Source organism: Rhea americana, unplaced genomic scaffold (assembly GCF_003343005.1).
Source record: "Rhea americana isolate MKP2758 unplaced genomic scaffold, rheAme1 scaffold_550, whole genome shotgun sequence".
NCBI lineage: Eukaryota > Metazoa > Chordata > Aves > Rheiformes > Rheidae > Rhea > Rhea americana.
Genome location: NW_028186702.1, coordinates 1 through 18860, shown reverse-complemented (window position 1 = coordinate 18860; position 18860 = coordinate 1). Strand labels below are relative to the sequence as shown.

The 18860-nt window shown below is 48.5% G+C and overlaps 2 protein-coding genes and 1 long non-coding RNA gene across 3 annotated transcripts; 2 read left to right on the top strand and 1 right to left on the bottom strand.

Annotated features, from left to right (window-relative positions):
* The first annotated feature begins 9632 nt into the window (after positions 1–9632).
* Positions 9633–11031, top strand: LOC146587955 (uncharacterized). The gene is made up of 3 exons (XM_085318744.1): positions 9633–9779; positions 10063–10605; positions 10651–11031. The coding sequence occupies exons 1-3, from the start codon at positions 9642–9644 to the stop codon at positions 11029–11031; spliced, it is 1062 nt and encodes a 353-aa protein (XP_085174870.1). The 5' UTR covers positions 9633–9641.
* Positions 11032–11926: 895 nt separating this feature from the next.
* Positions 11927–14162, bottom strand: LOC146587954 (uncharacterized). The gene is made up of 3 exons (XR_014897536.1): positions 14003–14162; positions 13703–13763; positions 11927–12082 (listed from the first exon to the last, which is right to left on the bottom strand). It is a non-coding gene; the product is annotated as an uncharacterized LOC146587954 (long non-coding RNA).
* A 2882-nt stretch (positions 14163–17044) lies between these two features.
* LOC146587953 (uncharacterized) lies at positions 17045–18833 on the top strand (the record flags this gene model as incomplete). Its single annotated transcript, XM_085318767.1, has 3 exons — positions 17045–17182; positions 17685–18186; positions 18301–18833. Coding segments are annotated over exons 1-3 (1173 nt in total), but the record flags the coding sequence as incomplete, so codon positions are not given.
* Positions 18834–18860: the final 27 nt, after the last annotated feature.

Genomic DNA, 18860 nt, shown 5'->3' with positions numbered 1-18860 from the left:
GCATGATGGCCTGTGACTCCAGCCCGGACTGGTGCTTTGTCACGCACGTAGATCCCTGTGCACCTCCAAGCACAACCTGCACGGAGTCCTGCACACCCCAGCACGCGGCAGAGCCTGGGAACACTGGCTGTCCCCAGCAGGTGCCCACCTGCCCCACCACCCGCGYCGCCACCATCGTGGAGCAGTGCCTGGCGAGGTGTCAGAAGTGGCTGCGAGGCAAGAAATAGCATGCAATAAAGAGATTTTCCTGTACAAATGGGATCTCWGGCAGCTCTCTTGATTTCTCATTTGTATTAAGAAGAGAGAAAAGGGTTCCTGTAAATTAAAAAAAAATTCAACTGGCTCTTAATTATGACCCTTATTTCTATTGCATAAAATTAAGTGCAATAATAATAGCAGAAATACAGGCAGTGCAAGTAATTGCATTCAGAGAGGCCCAATTCTTCATCTTCAAACCTTTTATTTCCCACACACAAATAACTACTTTCATAATAAGTCTTAAATTCAGTTAGGGTCTTGTCTTTGGGCTTTCTATCCTCTTTTGTATGGGTCTTTTAGGTTGAGATTATTATGAGAATATTAAGAAAAGTAGCTGAAAGGCATCATTTTAACATAGTTTGGGAAAGGTCTTTTAAGGATATATAAAACAGCAAGAGGAATCGGGGGTGAGGGAAGAGCAAGAACCGAATAGAGAGAAGTTACAGAAGCCACCAGGAGAGGAATAATGCTGAGAGATGGACACCTGGTTGTTGCACAACTTCCAGTCGAAGCCTGGGTTGGACCCAGTGTAATTAAAAGGCTTCTTATTGCTGAGGAGCAGCAAGGAGCCTTGCTCGTTCCCCCATCGCTTAACAGTATTGCAAAGAACMGAGTTATATCTCCAGACATTAGCAGCAGCCAGATGCAGTAGATGGRTAAAGCTTTAAAAAGCTGTAGAAAAGCCAGAGGGAGAAGGAAACATCAATTATTCCTGCATTCGCCTGCAGTGCAACCGAGGTACCTCTGCGGCTTCCTGCCCAGCCGCTGCCACCGCACTCGGTGCTGGCGTTGTAGGCACCAGGACCCACGTGCCGTGGGGCACTGCAGAAGTGGCCACCGCAAGGGTTTGCTGCTGCAAAACAGCCCCCCGCAACCCAGGTCAGCCCGGACAAACGAGAAGCAGCTGACGCATCTGCAAAGAACCGCTCAGTGAAAGTCATTTTTACTGAATGATTGCGTGTTGTTCTCTGCATCTTTAATGTTCTCTCTTAGAAGGAACTTTCCACCTCTGTACGCATATCAAATTATGTCTGCACGTTAGCACYGTGTGCGTGCATTTAGAGAGAGATGAAGCGAGTTTTTATATTGTAGCAATAATTGCAGCATATCGAATTGAGAGAATAAATCTTCATGAACATGAAAAGTTTGTCAATTATTTCCTTCCTCTCTTTTTCTTCTTTTTTTTTTCTGGTAAATAAATCATCAGCTATCATTCCCAAGACACTATAACAGATTATCGTGCCTGGAACTACACATATTATCCATTATGTTGCAATACGACTCTGTTGCGAGTTAGATTAGATCTGCAGTATTAGACTTTTGAAACACCTGTAAATCAAACCTTCATGAAGATAGCCTATAGTAACATAAAAATGACTACTAAAGATGAAAAAGTAAAGACAATAAACAGAGGAATATTTTTACTGTGCTCCCAAATAGGCATTTGCAGAAGCGATAAGCTCCGCTCTCTGTTATAAGATGCTCTTTTGACACTGTCCTACACAAATTGTCGAGCTCTCCCCTCCCACACAATCTCAATCACAGAAATCACCAATCCACAAATTTGTGGATATGCCAATGCAGTGCACTCCATCCAGGCATGGCAGACATTCARCCATCCACGTACTGATGCCCAGAGCTTGCTGGTGTTATCCTGGGTGCTTCCAAGTTAACGTGGATAGCAACGAACCGTGGAGACAGAGTCAGCTCAGCAGGCAAAGAAGTCAGAGTTTCCTGCTCCTGACGTTTCAGTATGTCAGAGGTGTTCATCTAGACCAAGCTGAAGATTCCTCTAGCTCTTCAAGGGACTCCACAGTCCACCCAGGGCCATAAGGATTGGTGGCTGCTCGTATTTTATATGAAAACTAAACCTGAAAAAGCTATTTTGCTCTRTTTTTTGGTGGGTGCATTGACTGTAATTTTGGCAAACACTTCTCCAACCAAGCAGCCTGGGGCAGAGATTGCCCCATGGTTAGGTGGCAGCGTACTGACCCCAGGAGACAATCCCAGGCCCACGGTGGCAATGGCAGAGCAACAGGCCAAGAAGAGCACCAGCTCCAGCTCAAGCCTTTCACTGGTCCCTGCTATCTGTGGATGTACCATGCTGGCTCTCCAAATGCACTAATTGCCTTCTCCTTACCTTCTCGTTCCTGTGGACAGTCTCATGTCCTCTCCTGGCAACCTCCTTCTCCCTCACCCCCGTCATCACTGCTGCCTTGTGACAGCCTCGTCATTAGGGTGGAGTGTAATTGGTACAGCTGGAAGAGAGGCATCAGGTGTGATTGTGACATTCCTGACATATCAGTGAGTAATTTACCCCTTTCCTGCAGAGGGGAAGGAAAAGACAAGGCAYCAACCAGCCTGATTTTGGCTGAACCTTGTTTACAAGCAAAGCCTAATTTCTCAGGCATGGCTGATAATGCTGAGAGCTTGCACACAGACATCCCAGTCCAGTTTTCACAGGATGGGAGCTCAAACTTTCCAAAACGTTGCTTAATTCWTGTTTTCCAAAGCGTTGGCCATGACAAGAAATTCACCAAAAGAGAGAGGTTGGAATAAAGACGTCTGGGACTATGAGAGAGAAGCCTGGACCAAACCTCACACAGTTTTCACCCACAGAAGCAGCCAGAGTGATCCCCGGGTGATACACAGCTATCAGGGAACAYGAGCTGCTCTGGGTAGGCTGTCAATGTCCTTCTCTTGCTCGTGAGAAAACAGAGGTTTCTAATTCCCTAAATAGATCTCAGCCTGTGGGATCAGCAAGCATGAGCCTGTCTGGTATGAATCCTCCCTGCCCGAGAGTTTGAGCCAACAACAAACAGGCGGCGGCAGCATCGCCACAATAACACCAGCACCAGCTCCTCGTTCCCCCAGGCCGGTGCTGTTTGTTCCTCAGAGCCAGATGACTCACTCGAGGAAGCTGGTCCTTCAGCGCAGGTCAGCTGTTGCAGGTCAGCACTCGCAAACGGTGCCAGGTGGGAGTCAACATYCCCTTGGTCTGAGTCACCCCAGTTCCAGAGGGTCCACCAGGCCCAGCACSGGGACTGCAAAGTCCAATTAAAATGAGCATCTACCACCTTTAAGCTACGTTGCCAGCACCCCCTTAGCACATCCAAGAAGCTCTTCAAAACACTCAAGTGCTGCAAGAAGTGAAGCATTTAAAAATAATCAGCTCAGCTCAGAATTCCCCATTTCATCTGACTCTTTCCCTCTGGTTTGGAGGCTCCAGTCCAGCATCCTGCTGGTTTCAGGAGTGGGTTCATTCACCTTGGGCAGTGACCAGCTCTGCTTCRGGCATAGCACAGCTCAAAGCATCAGCACAAGCGTGTACAAAGAGAGARGGGGAAAGAGCTTCCTGGGACGGGCTGGGAGCTTGCAGAGCCCCAGGCCTCAGGCAGAACTGGCTTCAGTAAACAAGGGCTGGTAAAGGGAGAACCGACTGGCCCTTCCTCCAGTAGCAGCATTAATCGCYTTGCTTTCTATTTTCATAAAACTCATAGGGATTCAGCACTGGTTTGAACCATCTCCCTGTGTCTAATTTTCTTGCAAATACTAGATTTGAGAGTAATTAGATATAAGCGTGAGCCTCAAAGCTTTACTTCTTGGGAAAACTAGGATGACGATAGATGAACCCCAATAAAATAAAAGAATAAAACAAGATATTTCCCTGTCTATTCATCTCTCTGGAAATAAGGAAAGAGYGAAGAGAGCAGACAAGTGTTGCACTGCTGAAGTGACCATAAAAGGCACCGATAACGCGGCGCAGAGCAAGGTGCATTGCCTGGCTGGCTTCCTGCACTGCTGCCACCCTGTAAGTCTTGTGCAACCAGCTTCGCGTCCGGGCAGTTCACAGGCCCCGAGTGCCGGTGAACCACTGCCGGAACCGCTTCCCTGCTGGGCAAGCTTCGGCTCGCCCCCAGCACCAGCACCGGTTCTCCTCGGCCGGCCGACGCAACGCCTTCCTTCCCGCGCCGCCCCATCCAGCTGCTCCGCCGCCCTCCCCGCCTGCCTTTGGTGGGGTTTCAGCTCCACCAAACAGGTTTCCCAACACGTCCTCTCTGACCCTTTCCACTCTCTGCTCGAGACAACGCTGCCGTTTGCTCTCCRCGGCCACCTACAAGCCCTTCGATGTCACTTCGTCTCCGTCTGGCCCTCATCGCTATCACAATTGCTCCTTGACAGCTAGAGGTGGCTTTCAGGACAGGAGAAGGTGGCTTCCTGCCCCAACCAGAGCTTCCCWAAACCTGAGGCTTTAGCCATTCCCCAAAACTGCAATTTCCACCTGCAACTGTCTATGAAAAGAAACTGAAAGTCTCCTGCTGATGTGCTGGTCTGCGAGGAAGCTAACGGGGAACGGCACCGAAATAGCCCCCATCACCAAGGGGAGCAGCTGGAGCCACTGCAGCCTATGACTCACTGCCACGACGACCACAAAAGCTAACTCAGGTCTCCACCAAACCCTCAGCGCAGCAACCCAGAAGAGGCCGAGCTAAACAACTGCACAGTGCTGCCCAAGCTCCTCTCCTCCGTGGCGGCCCCGAGGAGAGGGCAGAGGCTCTTCGCGGGCATGCAAGCTCTGCAGCGACACGCGCGAGCGGCTCAGGGCTCCACGCTGCACAGCACAGCAACAAGGAAAGCAGGAAGGGTCTCAGCTGGCCTGCTGCAACGGCTGCCCAGTCTCCAAGTGCTAGCACAAAARGCTGCTTTAATCCAGCTTTGGGGCAAAATTCAGCGTGGCCAAAGCTCTGATCTGCAGCCGATTTTCCAAAAGCTAAAGCACGCGCGTGGCGCTGGAGACGAGCACAGGCGAGGTGCGTGCTGCCGGGAGCACAGAGCGGACCTCGCGTGCGGACCGGCACCCGAGGGTGCCTTAGGTGTCCGTGCACTGGCGTGTGCACACGCGTGTGCGTGCAGGTGTAGGATAAGCCATGAGCAAATGAATCACAGAAAAAGCCTGTCTTCAGGAGAAGAATCCAGGGTTGAGAGCCACGAGACGGCCTCAAATACCCGTGCCCCTCTGCAGGTTCCACGGTAGAAATGCAAAGGAAGGGTTTAATTAACTTCTCCATAATGACAGTTCTTAAAACATTAAATATTTAAACTGTATCAAAACAAAATAATGTATCTACAAAAGTCTTGTTTCAGCCAAGAGATTAATTCCTAATTTTACTTGTGAGATTATTCACATGCAGAAAGAGTCTTTCAGATACTAAAGGCATTGCTAGTTGGCTTTCCGTGCATTACCGCAGGGAGTCTTGGAATCCAATTATCTCTTTAAAAATGTTAAACATGCTCGTTAAAATGCAAAAAAAGTAGAAATGAGTATTAGAGAAAAGCTGATGTATCACACTTCTTAATGTCACAGTGAATTAGCAATAAAGACGGTTGCAACAGAAACAACTTGCAGGAATGCCTTCGTAGGGTGGGAAAATAAAGCATTTCACGTCAATTAGCTGAGTTCCTGATAAGGACATAGAGGTAGGGATAAGCTCTCTGTATAATGAGCTCCACCTCTTGCAAAGTTTAGGAATTATGCTTCACGCATGGAACAAGGCAAGAAAAAGGAGCTCAGCTAAAACCTYGGGGTAAACTGCCCCCCAGCTCGGCAGCCAAGAGACAAAACCAGCAGGCAGGCAAGGTGCAGGGGGCGGGTTAGGACGGCAATAGCCACAACAGAAACCCTGGGGCCCCAGGCGGGCACTAACCAGCCCCTTGCCACCCAAGCCCTGCAGCAATCCGAGACCTACGTTTAAATGCTTTCTCATGTTAAACCTTCAGCGTGGCACTTTCCCTCCYGCCAGCCTGCACTTCCAACCCTCCTTGCTGAGCAGGAGCAATCAAACTGAGTCATGCAAGAATAAACAGTGATTACTTTCTTTATTTTTATTGAGAAACTGCACATATGCTCGGCCTATCCAGAGGAGCTTGTTCGTCTACTGCCCCAACGCATTTTCTGCCAGTGAGCTCAGAAGTCAGAGCTGCTTTGGCAAATGCACCTCAAAAATTTGTGGTAATCGCAGCAGGTTTGCCAAGCAAACAGGGTGCTGCAGACTGGGTCCCTCCTCGCCACACCTCGCACCTTTCCTCTGTGGCAAATCAGCCATAGAAATTCAGCCAGGATAAATGTGTATCTTGGCTGCTTTGAATGTAAACTCCCAAAGTATTTATTTTTCCCATGAACACAGGTGCCACCCCGGGGAAGGACGTGATAAAAGAAGGCTCTGCACCCCCTCCCCCTCCCCTGATTTTCTGAGCTGCGATGTTAATGCAGCTCAGCTGGTGTTTCGGAGCAGCACAGCTTGGAGAGCTCGGCGTGCTGGCGAATCTCTGACCGCACGGAGCACAGCCGCAGAGGCCTCCCAGCCTCCCTTCACACTGCGTGAAAATGAAGAGGTTGGGGCTCAGGCTTTATCCTGGCCCAAACCACCACGAGCTAGTCGAGGAGGCAGGAGAACTCCTTGCTAGGCTGTGCTTCCCTCGGGCTGCAGCGGAGACGGCGCGGGAGCAAACGCTCCGAGAGCCGGGAGAAGCTGACAGCAACGTGCTCCGCGATTCTCGCTGCTGCAATCCACAGTCCACCCSCAGGGTCTTCGGGAAACCGGAGAGGCCTCGCGTGCTCCCGTGCACATAAAACACCGCATCTGGCAGAGGACGCCCTGCGCGAGAGACACGCGGCTCCTAACTGAGGCCCGCGGCAGGCAGCGCAGGCGATGCCCTGGTGAAACGCTTTTGGGTAGCGCTAGGCGATCTGGCTCTGTTGGACTAGCCGCTCTCCTGGGAAAAAGCAGCGCAAGCGCTTCGCTGTGCTCTCAGGCAGATCGGTTTCTCTGCAGACCTGTTTAAGAGATCGCTCCCACCCCCCGGGCCAGGCAGTGGTGCCAGCTTCGCCACCCTTGCTGCAATTCCCTGCAGCCCCCCAGCTCCTCGGGAGCAAGCTCGTTCAGCCTACTTCACCCTGCCGCAGMCCAGCACCCCTGAGGGTTCAGGTGATTTCATTAGCACAAGAGGATCAGAAACACTTGCTGCCCTCTTCCTAGATTCGCCAGATTGCAACTTACTTCCAGCTGTACCAGGGTGATTTTGTCCCTTTCCCTATTAGGCAGTCCTCGCTCTCTTTAAATTTATTCACGTAGCATTTGACCCTCTAACCTGTTCTGTTTCCTAAAGCATGTATGAAATCCTGTACAACATAAACGTGTTCGTGTCTGGGGCTGTCTACAAGAAAAGGAACCACCTTGCCCAGAGCCTGGGTGAGGGATCTGTGTGGAAATCACTCCAGTAAGAACGTGCCTCTCCTCACTCCTCACTCGTTGCAGCTGCAGGAGAAGGTTAGCAGCAGGCACTCAGTGTTAGAGGAAAGTGGTGTATTTTCATGCAGATAGGCTAGAAAGGTTGAGAGATCAAAAAASAGATAGGAGGGAAGAAACAGAAGCAGGATTATTGTTAGCACTGAGAATCTCCCTCCTGCACTCGAGAGCTGGGTCCAAGATGACCAAGTCCAGAGCTGAAGTTTAGCAGCAAAGACAAAAACTACAATAGTCATTGCTAGAGGCTTGTAGAGACCCCAAACATCACAGCTACCCGCACGGCATTTCTCAGCTCCAGAGCCTCCCTGCCGCGAAGGGCACTGCCGGGACCACCCGCCTTCCCCGTACGCGGCCGAGAGGGAGAGGACAGCGTTGCAGAGCCCACCGGCTCCCCAGGGGCTCCTCGGCTCCCTGGTCCGTCCCCGCACGCCTGCGGGGCCTTTCCACCCACGCACCCGCAGCCCCTCACCTCCCCGTGCCACGCCTGGAGCAGCCCAGGGCACCTTCCTCCAGGTGCTTTTTTACTAAAGCAAATCTGGCTGTATTTTATTTGTTGTGTCCAAAACACCACCTTGTACATTAAAAGCTATGTGGATTTCGGTCGGTATTTTTTTCAGTCTCTCTTAAGAGCCGTTTATTGGCCAAGAAGAGAACTTTAAAAAGTTCTAGGCTAAAGTTAGGACACTTGCAAGTCTTACTGAAAATGCCCGGGAAAGAGCTTTCAGCTTGCACAGCCTTTGTAGCAGCCAGGGGGAACAGAAGTGTAGGGAGTTATAAAATAATTTCTGGAGAACCGCGTGTGCCTCAGTTTCCCCGGCCGGTAAAAGGCGATGCAGCCGCAGAACGGGCCGCACGGTCCCACATCGCCAGCCTGCTCCAGACGCCACTTGGTGGCACTATCTGAAAAGATTTCTTCACTCGACGCATATCTGGCCATCACCAGAGGTGGAGTTTCTGGGAGGATTCATACTCATCTGAACATCACAATTTTCTTTTTTTTTTCCTATCTTTTTTTCTTTTTTTAAATTCAAAATGAAGGCATTCCTGGTGGCCTCCTCCCTTGGGTGTCGGAGCGGCCCATGTCACTCACTTGAGAATTGCAGTCTCACAAAACACGTTCACCAAACACGAGAATCGCAGGCACTCCTCAGRCATCACCTTAAACAAAACCCTCCAGTGGTAAAAATAGCCTCTTCGGTAAAATGCCTCTGAGATGTGTCTGCAGGTGGGGCAAGCTTAAGAGGGACCCTGCAATAACTTCTGAGAAAAACATTAGTGCAGAAGTTAATGAGGAAGAGATAAATGAAGACGGAGGGGATGACAGTGTAATTAGGCTAGAGATGTTTCAGGGCACCTTGCTGAAGGGGTGTCTCCTTTGCAAGATGCAGGCTATGATTATGAACCCTATATAAGACCTCCGATAGCTGGTCCAGTTTGAACTGCGCTCCGAAGCTCAGCTGTTCCTATTGCTGACCCAGGTAAGCATCTGACCTGATCTGAATCTACGTTTCTGACCCATATACAGAAACTCACTGATTTTTCACACTTTCTGACTTTGCTACTGGCAGTGAAGCAGGAGCTTTTGGCTATGAATTTGTTCCTGGAGCTGCCACTGCTGAGCTCTCCTAAAGGAATTTCTATATTGGCTTTTTACAAGTCAAAACAAAAACCATAAAAGAGATCTGGAACTGCAATATTGCATGGCTTGTTTGAAGCAATCTGTATTCACCGCTCTGTTCTGCTTGACATAAAGCCAAATTAAGGCCAAGGAGGCCCTCTCCTATCTGCCTCCCCAACCTTTCACTACTCACTGTCCCTCGTCTCTCCAGCTATCGGTGCTCACCCTTGTACCCAGCTGCCTCTGCAGTGGGTGAGAGATTCATTTTTCCCAGGAGTCCCTTGTTCTCTGTTTTCTTTCCCTTGTTCTACTCTATTCTGTTTACCTCCTTTTCTGGCAGTTCTTTCTCTCTCTCCATCCAGCTACATTCTTTAAGAGTAACTTATCTGAAAAAAACCCATACAAAGACCTCTTTTTGTTGGCACTTTTCTTTCAGGCTGACTCAGGTTTGCAGGGAGATGGCCCAGCTCCAGGAAAGCATCATCAGCATCATTGCTGCTTTTTCTACGTATGCCCAAAGAGACGGGGACTGCAGCACCCTGAGTAAGGAGGAGCTGAGGCAGCTTATCCAGCAGGAGTTTGCGGACGTGATAGAGGTGAGGATCTAGTCTGTGGTCAGTGTCCACTGAGGGTGTGCACAACGGGTTGCATGCTCTCCATGCGCATGTGTGCACCTGGCTCCTTGGGAAAGGCACGGAGATGGTCAGAGGCAGCAAAGAGGAAAGGTTATTCCTTCTCGCAGGGTCAGCTGCTTGCAGAGCACAGTGTGGGGAGCCCAGATTTTCACCCAGAGACTGCATCAGCCCTGCTCAAACACTCTTAGATGGGGACAACACAAAGGGTTAACAGACTTCACCACTGCTGCTTGTTTCTTTACAGAAATCCCACAATCCAGAAACTGTGGCGAAGGTGCTGTGCTTCCTGGACGATGACAGCAATGACAGGGTAGACTTCAATGAGTTTCTCAGTCTAGTTTTCCGCGTGGCCAAGGCTTGTTACAAGGAGCTCAGGCAGTGCCAAAGACTAGAAAGTGGTCAAGAGCTGACAGCCCAAGAGGAGGCAAGCAAGCAGCAGCAGCCAGCAGGGCCACACACAGCCGAGAGGGTCTCCTCCAGCCAGCAGGTCCAAGAGCAGAGAGCGAACGATCAGGTCCAGAAGGCTGAGACCCCAGACACTCATCAAACCCAAGAGCCTGAGACACTAGATCAGGAACCAGACACCCATCAGGCTGATGGGACCAATGCACCAGAATGGGACCCAAACAGAGGTGAGATCCTGGACTTTGAGACTGCAGAGCAGAACAGAAATACTCATCAGGTTGAAGAGAATGGGACACCAAAACAGGACCCAGAAACCCACCAGGCCCAAGAGACCAAGACGCCAGAACAGGGTCTGAACAACCATCAGGCCCAGGATGCTGAAGTGCTAGAAAATGCCTTGAGTAGCCATCAGGTCCTGGAGATGAAGTCAGCAGAACAGGATTTGAATTGTCCCTCTGAGACACCTGGGAGAAATGCAAGAAATGAGACACAGGTGTGTGAGGCTCCTCAGCAGGACCCCAACCCCAGTGAGGCCCAGAAGCTGCAGCTCCTGGAGCAGGATGTGAGCCCCAGTGAGAGTGCTGAGCCCCAAGAAACATGTCATGACCCAGATCTCGGTCAGAGCCATGAACCCAAGGTGCTGGAGCAGGAGCTCAGTGGTGGTGATTCACAGTTTTGTCCGGCACAAGAGCAGCAAGACAATGGAAGCCAAGGACAACCTGCTGCAGAGCAAGTGACTGGGTCAGACCCACGCTCCTGTAAGTCCCCAAATCTTCAGCAGTTTCTTTACCAGTGGCCACCACAGTAATAAGGCAAAAACAATCCCTCTTGTAACCAAGGCAGAAAAGGCAATAGTAAATATGAAATGCTGGTACACAGTTCCCTCTGCTAGCCATGGTGTGATTTTGGGGCAAGTTCAAAAGTGTCCCTGCAAAACTTCCCCTCCCCCCCCCTTCAGCTAGCTGAACTCTTCCGATCTGCTTGGAGCTCGTCCCCTGCGAGGAGGTACATTTTGTCCAGCTTCACCATGGTTTGCATTCCTATTTGCACTATCTTGCCTAACTCCTTATTAATCTGAGCTTCGCATCCCTGATCTGTACTGAGTTATTTGATGTCTAGAGACCTTCTCTTTTACTTTTTGTTGGGCTGTCTTTGCTTATGTAATAATAAAACTCAAGGCAAAATGACAGTGTCCTAGCGTGTTGCTGCAAGTGTGTTATTGGGCCCACTCTCAATGAACAGCTGAGTGATGTGACATGATGCAGAGGACTAGAGGGTCTGTCTCTTGCATGACATATGGCCACGTTGCTCCATTTACTGGGCTGCAGGTGGTGGGATGGATGGAAAGAGAAATGGGCTTGTCTTTGGAGCAGATATCCTGAAAGTTCAGCCCCAAACTCTTGTTCCATCAAACGAATCTCAAGCAACATCAGGCCAAGGTGTGTTCCCCAGTCTCAGGTACTGGGATTTTGTGTCCCAGACAGGCTTCAGCAGCATTAGCGGCACCTGCAGTGTCTGCTCTGCCTCTGGAGACCTTCCTTCTCCTCCTCCCTCAGGCCCTTCTGCACCTGTCCCACTGCCCTGCCCTTCTCCATCAGAGCTGAGATGCCCCTAAAACAGAGTGGAGCCAAAACACTGCTGTTGGCAGGCTCCTCCCAAACTGTGCTGCCGGCCGAATGGGAGGTTTGGAGGTACCTTTGCAATTCTGCTGAGGTGAGTGGGATGTTCTGTGGGCAGAGGCGTCACATCCCTGTGAAAGACGCCCTCAAAGAGGGCAGAGGTCTGCATTAACGCAATGGCAAGACCAACCTCTGAACAGATCCCTCGCAGCATCCATCTGCTCCTGGCGTTTTTCATGTCTGCCACAAAAAGAATAAACAGCTGCTTAACACTGAGTGGGAGGGATTTGTCCCATTTAACCTCATTTACTAATACTCTGAGAAGTAAGGGAAATGTRGATAATGCTGTGAAGATCAAAAATCCCTTTTGGCCATAGAAGTCCCTGAAGGAGATATATTGAACAGGAAACTATTATTCACATATACCTGATCCCAGCAATAATCGGAAGGCCAGTGCTAGAAAGATTACATGCACAGAGTGCACAAATGGAGCTTTCAAACTTAGTTTAGGCTGTTCAGGGAACATGGTCTAACCAAAAAATGCAGATAGGAATATGGATAGTTTTGAGGGCATGAACAACCTGGTGAAATCAGTGGGGATTCTTATGAGATTCAGATGTGTGCTGGACCACCAGGCAGGCCCAGGACTCAGCATCCTGCTGGGAGGGTGACGCTCAGCCTGTTTTTCACCATACTATCTTTCAYTTGCAACCTATCAGAAAAATCAGCAATTATAAACACACCTGGACCTCCTGCTCTGTGGTCGGTGATACACAGATGCCTCATTGAAAAATAAAACATCAYTCCTCTGAGACACCCTAGAATTTCACAATTTGCTATGTGCCATACCAGAACAGAAAAATCAGCGTTTCAAAACCATCCCCACAGAGCCATCTGTCTATTCATCTATCATCTTCTTATCCATACTCTTATTCTGCTGCCCTTGCAGTGCCAATAAAAGAGTAGGTTCAGGCAGCCACTGAGCCCTGTTAGGGACGTGACTGCTGYGCTCAGAGAAACACTGAGCTTGGCTGAAGCTATTCCAGTGCCGTGTGCTGTCAGCTCCAGGTGGGAATAAAAGTGAGCTAAGAAGAATGTCCTGTGCTCACCTAAATTGGCCTCTGGCTCATTTTTGTTAATTATCTGCTCTATTCTGAATAACACTATTTTGCCATCAGGAGCGCTGTATTTGAAGTTAGGGGGTTTTCTTGGTTTATTTTAACGAGAACATTATAGCACAATGAAAATCACCCAACTGAAACAAATAGTTATTTAAGAACCCCGGGCGGCTGGGAGGCGCTGGAAGGGAGCCGGTCTCCCGTATGGGGTACGCCCTGCGAGGCGCCGGTTTCTCCGTGGTGAGATGCTCTACAGGCTCAGCTGCCCCACGTAAGTGGCAACTGATCCCACCACCAGCCGCTCCGTCAGCGTTCGCGGCCGCCACGGATTCTTGCAAAACGATCGGAAGCAGTGTGCCTCCCTCTCTTCGCTTGTGGGGTTTCCTTGGATGTGGCTAGCTGGAGGGATTACGCAGGATCAGACCTCGGAGGGGTTGCGCGGTGAAGCGAGGAACGTGCCGTCAGCTAAGGTGCAATGGCGCGCGGCCTCCCTGCTCCCGGTCTCGCTCCAGAGACGGATGCGGAATTGGGAACTGCAGATGCTGCAAGAAGCAGGAGGGCAGAGCTGCCCTTGGGGMCCCCTCGTTGCTCTTGGGGCAGACGTGGGGAGTGAGCAGAGCTGCCTGTATGAGGCACACGGGCTTGTGCACTGCTCCTCTGTCCTCCTAGCATCGTTCCTAGTTCCTCCACCCTCCCCTTCAGGTTTACAGACCAGCAGGTGAAGAGTTTGTGCCTCTCTCACCTTTSGCTCCTTGACGTCTCTCCTGTGTGATATTCCTCCGTTCCAAAGAAGCTGAAGGTACCTCAAGACAGAGAGGAACAAAAAATGTTGTTTAATCTTCTTAAGGCATAAGCCACATTTTTTTTTTCCCAGAAGGGCAAAAGACTTAATATCCTCAGTTTGAAAAGAATCTGCATTTTGCTGCCTAATAGCTTTTAAAAATCTACCCCGTGTCCCCTCTTGTAAAAAAGCGTTTGGGAAGCCTAAACCCTTGGAGAATTTAGGGGTTTCATGCTGTAGCAAACGTGCTTTGGAACTTACCTCTGTGTTTTAGGAACAGCAGCAAAATATGCTTCCAGCAAAAAGCGAGGAAGTGCTTCAACGTGTGTGTGATCGAAACACCCCATCCTTTTTCCAGCATCGGCAGCCGAATTCTGCCTGCCCAACGGCCCAAACAGCGCCTGCTCATCCCACCTTGCTGTAACTCCTGCGGGTGGGATTACAGACTGTTATAGGACACGAAGCGTACCAGCTCCAGCTGCACTGTAATACTGTAATTTTAATAATAACTCCAATCTACCATAAAATTACAGTTACCCAAGGGTATCATTATCCCACAGGTGGGGTATAATTTTCACAAGTATAATTTAATCTGGAAAAAAAGCTTAAAAATGAAGTATGGTTAGTAACAATCCTTATACGCACTTATATGAGTATCCCCAAGGTGTTACCAGCACTAATTAATTAGGCTCCTACACCCACTATTATCTCACCTTACAGATGGGCCAGATCAGCAACTCACCCAAGGCTGCATGACAAGTTCATGCTCTGAAGCCTCTCTGCAATGTCTCCGTCACGCTTGTCGAACAGCGAGCCTTCTTCCAAAATCAAAAGCAGGGGCCCAGGTGGCAGGGCTAATGGCTTCCTTATTTTCTCTGGGTACCAGGAGAGTTTGGAACGAATAAAGAAATGAGTTGGTCTCTAATTAATATACTGTTAAAAGATAAAAAAAAAAAAATAGGAGAGATTGTGGAGGTAATTACACCAAAAGCTGCCTAGAGCAACCAGATGAAGATTCAACATGAATCCGCCTCTCAGTAAAGATGTTTTGGCTTTTAGTTTTAATTAAAGATCAAGCAAAGTTGAAACGAAAGTCATTCATGGAAGACAGTTAATTTGAAAATGTTCTTTCATGATTTYTCCTCAATGAAAAGTCATTGCTTGTTGAAGATATTTTACTGCAAAAATTCTCATTTTTCAAACCTCACCATTAAAAAAATGTTCTTTTTCTTCAACAGAAACCTGAATAGTATAATGAAAAGTTTTCTTAACAAGAAAATTCTGAAAATAAAGTACATTTTYCAACATACCCTCCAGGGACACCACACAAACCAAGGTCTCCTGGGGGACTTGGAGATCTCACTGCCATAGGCCTCCAATTTGCCATTTCCATAGTGCCTAGGGGTCCTTTTGTCCTTCTTCCACTGAGAACACAGGCCAGATCCAGAGTCCATTGACCTCAGGCCCAAGGCACCAAAAGAACTGCACAAAAAGGCCACACAGATAATCCCTGGAGTTACAGTACTGAGCTCGCGGGCCATGCAGATTTCTTACTGTCCAGGATCTGCTCACAATTAGCCCTATTAAATTCAATGCTTCTATCAACATCCTCCAAATTTCACTCTTGTACTCTGTGTGTGTGCACACATTTGTTCGTGCATCTGTGTACACTATACACATACACATATAAACATATAYCTATACAGACACACATATATATGCACATATATAAAAATACACTGCCCAAAACCATATCTGTTTTATAGCTGTTTGATTTTTTTTTTAATCTTAAATACCATCARCCTGTAAAATAACTTTACAATCTGGATTAGGTGGAACCAGCCAGTGCTTGAATTGCCACATGATAACTGCTATTTCTGGGTTAAAATGATAGGTAAGGGGATGATAAGTTAAATAACCCGTTTGAGGACATGAAGGTGCAGCTGGGCTTGGCCAAAGATGAATCAGGACAACGTCCRCAAAGGGTGTCTCCTCTCTTTAGCTCCATCAAGGACCCTATAAAAGCACTCTGGTCTCCGCTCACTCCGCACGGCTTCATTGGAATCCCATTTGATCCCGCTGGTGATTTGGGTAAGTCATTCTTTTTGAAACTCTCATTTTGCTTGGAAAGAATATGTTCCTGACATAGGATTCGTCTTGGGTGACAATGTCATTCCTGCAGCAGTGTTTTCTGGGGGTCTTTCAAGTTTATATCCAGTAAAGTGTTATTTTGTGAGATCTGGCTGTCCGCATGCTGTTATCGCTGTTGCAGCAGTGGTCCTCTGAGGGATAGAGACAGAGTCAGGCTTTATGGCTTACTTTGGTCTGGATTAAGCTTGCAGCCACAACGAACAGATTGTAGAAATATTCAGATTTCTGCTGAGATACCAAGAAACAGAACTTGGTATACAGAGGGGTGTGTGTGTAAGTGTATGTGCGTACATGTTACACAGGCAGCGAGGCAGACAGGCAGCACAGCTTCCCCATGTGCAAGATGAGATCCCAGCACTGATTTATCCCAATAACAGGCTTTGGGATCCTGTGAGGAGGAAGGCAGGTGGCTTTCGAGGTTTCCAGACATAAAGCTCAAACAGGAGCACGGCTTTCTGCTGAGCAGATTGCAGTAAAATTAAGTAAGTAGTTCTGACCCAGGTGATCTGGCACTTCTCCTCTGGCCAAAATCTACTTGCCAATGAATTGATGCTGTAATGAAAGATTCATCAGTTGATTTACAATACTCCTGGTCATAGGAAGATTGGCCACAGGGCTTGTTTTAATGCTCTACAACCTCTCTGCCTGTCTCTAAGCCAACTAGATCTTGTCTAAGGGCATGTCACCACTGCATTARCATCCTCTAACCTGCTCCAGAGAAGCTGGTATATCCTCTGTGGCAGGCAGAGACAGCAGCATGTGTCCTGCAAACATAAAACTTGGTACAGCACCACAGAGACAGGTTTTTGGGGTATCTCTTGAGTCATCATTTCTCAGTCCCTTCCCTGTGATCCATAAATGCACACATCCTGCCATCCTGTACCAAACGTCATTTGACTACGTCAGCAGACAAGTTGGAGGACACTCCTCATCCCACTAAAACCCCTAAGSATTTCAATTTCTTCCCAGTGCTCTGGGGAAACAGAGGTCACCATGSTACAGGAGCAGACACACAGCACATAGCCTCCTGCAAACATACGCAGCAGGCCTGAGCCCAGCAATTCTTCCCGCTCGGTTCGTGCTCAGAGACAAATAAGTGTATCCTGTTCTTAGATCTACTTTTCTTACAGGCTTGCTTGAATCTGCAGGAAGATGTCTCACTTCTTAGACAGTATTTCCACCATCATTAGCATCTTTTACCAACATGCAAAGGAAGATGGAGATGGCTCCATCCTCAGCAGAAGGGAGATGAAAGACTTTATCCTGAAGCAGTTTGCAGATGTCATAGCGGTGAGTGCTATTATGAGAGGGAGCCCTCGAAGCTCTTATGGAGTTTGACTGGAGAGCAGTGACTGCAGATATCTCCTCCGGGAGAGGGGATGATTTTCATGACCAGACAGCAGTGGGATGGGGAGGCTCTTACCAAGGGGTAGCAGCAGATGCATGTCTTTGCACTGACAGCTTTGACAACTGTTTAAGTCAATTCTGCTATGAACAAATTGGCAAAAACTGGGGAACAAACTGTGGGAAGGTATGGTCTTCCTCCAAAGGAAATGCATCCAGTGGAAGGATACAGCATCTGTCAAAAAGAAGAGAACTAGCTGCTTAGCTCTAGCCAGGGAACCACCAGAAAAGTGAAGAACAAAGATATAATAATGTTGCTGAGCTACAAAACTGAAGGTGCAAGAGACAGAAGAAGAAAATATTGCAGTTACTCCTGTGTTTGTATTTCTCTGAAAGGAGCAGGAGGGCTAAAATACTGGTTTTGTTTTTCTGTTTGTTTTCCCTGCAGAACGCACGTGATCCTCAAACAATTGACAAGGTTCTGCAGTTTCTTGAATGGGATGGTGATGGGAAAATAGATTTTAATGAGTTCCTACTTTTGGTATTCAGAGTGGCTAAGGCCTGCTACTGGTATGTGCAGAAGGGACAATGTCTTCTGCAAAAAACAAAGCTAATAACCAGTGGGAAGTCACTCCGAGAGCCTGAAATTAATAACAGAGGGAGCCAACGTCAGCTCCAGGAAGAGGAACCACAAATCTGTGAGCGTAATCGCCATCCACCCTATGAACCTGAACCACAACRAGACACCAGGGTTCACAAGCTTGACATCGTAGAGGGAATAGGGAATCATCACCAGCAATGTAACACACAAAGCAGAAATGATGCAAAAAAAAGCAGCAAATCTGAGGAGACAACCTCTCAAGCATATGAAGAACGAAGCCAAAAGCCATGCAACCAACCTAACATTTGCCAGCCACCCGAGCTGGACAGACAAGAAGATATAGAGAGATGTAGTGAGTCAAGAAAGCCCAAACCACTGGTGTATGAGAGAGGCAGCCATCAGACACATCAGGCAGAGCAAAGAGGAGATATGAGGACCARCCGCATGCCATATGAATCAGAAGTGCAACTAAACAAACACAGCAGCTTGCAGGCACGTCAGCCTGAACCGCAGGCAGATGAGAGACGAAATCAAGAGGGACCTCAGACAGAACAACTGGCAGACGTGAAGAGTCAAAACCAGCCATGTAAATCTAAAGCACTGCCAAACTGGTGGAGTACTCATGAGCCACATGACCCAGCACCAAAAATGTATRATCAAGAAAACGATTATCCACAAGACCAAGAGGAAGTGCAATATGGAAGGAGCAGCCATTGGCCACAGGAGTCAGAACAAGAAGCAAATAGAGGAAGTCACAATCGGTCACGTAAGCCTGAATTACCTACAAATGAGAGAAGCCGCTATCACCTCTGTGAGCTGGAACAAACAAGATCTGAACGTAGCAGCCGTCAGCCACATGAACCAAAATGCCTAGATTTGCAGAGAAGTCATCAAAAACAAAACGAAGAACAACAACCAAATCTAAGGAGTCAAAACTCATCATGCGGACCAGAGAGGGAGAGGAGGAACATTCGCTCTCGCGAGCTGCAGGCTGAGGTCTCCGAGAGCAGCACACGCCAGACA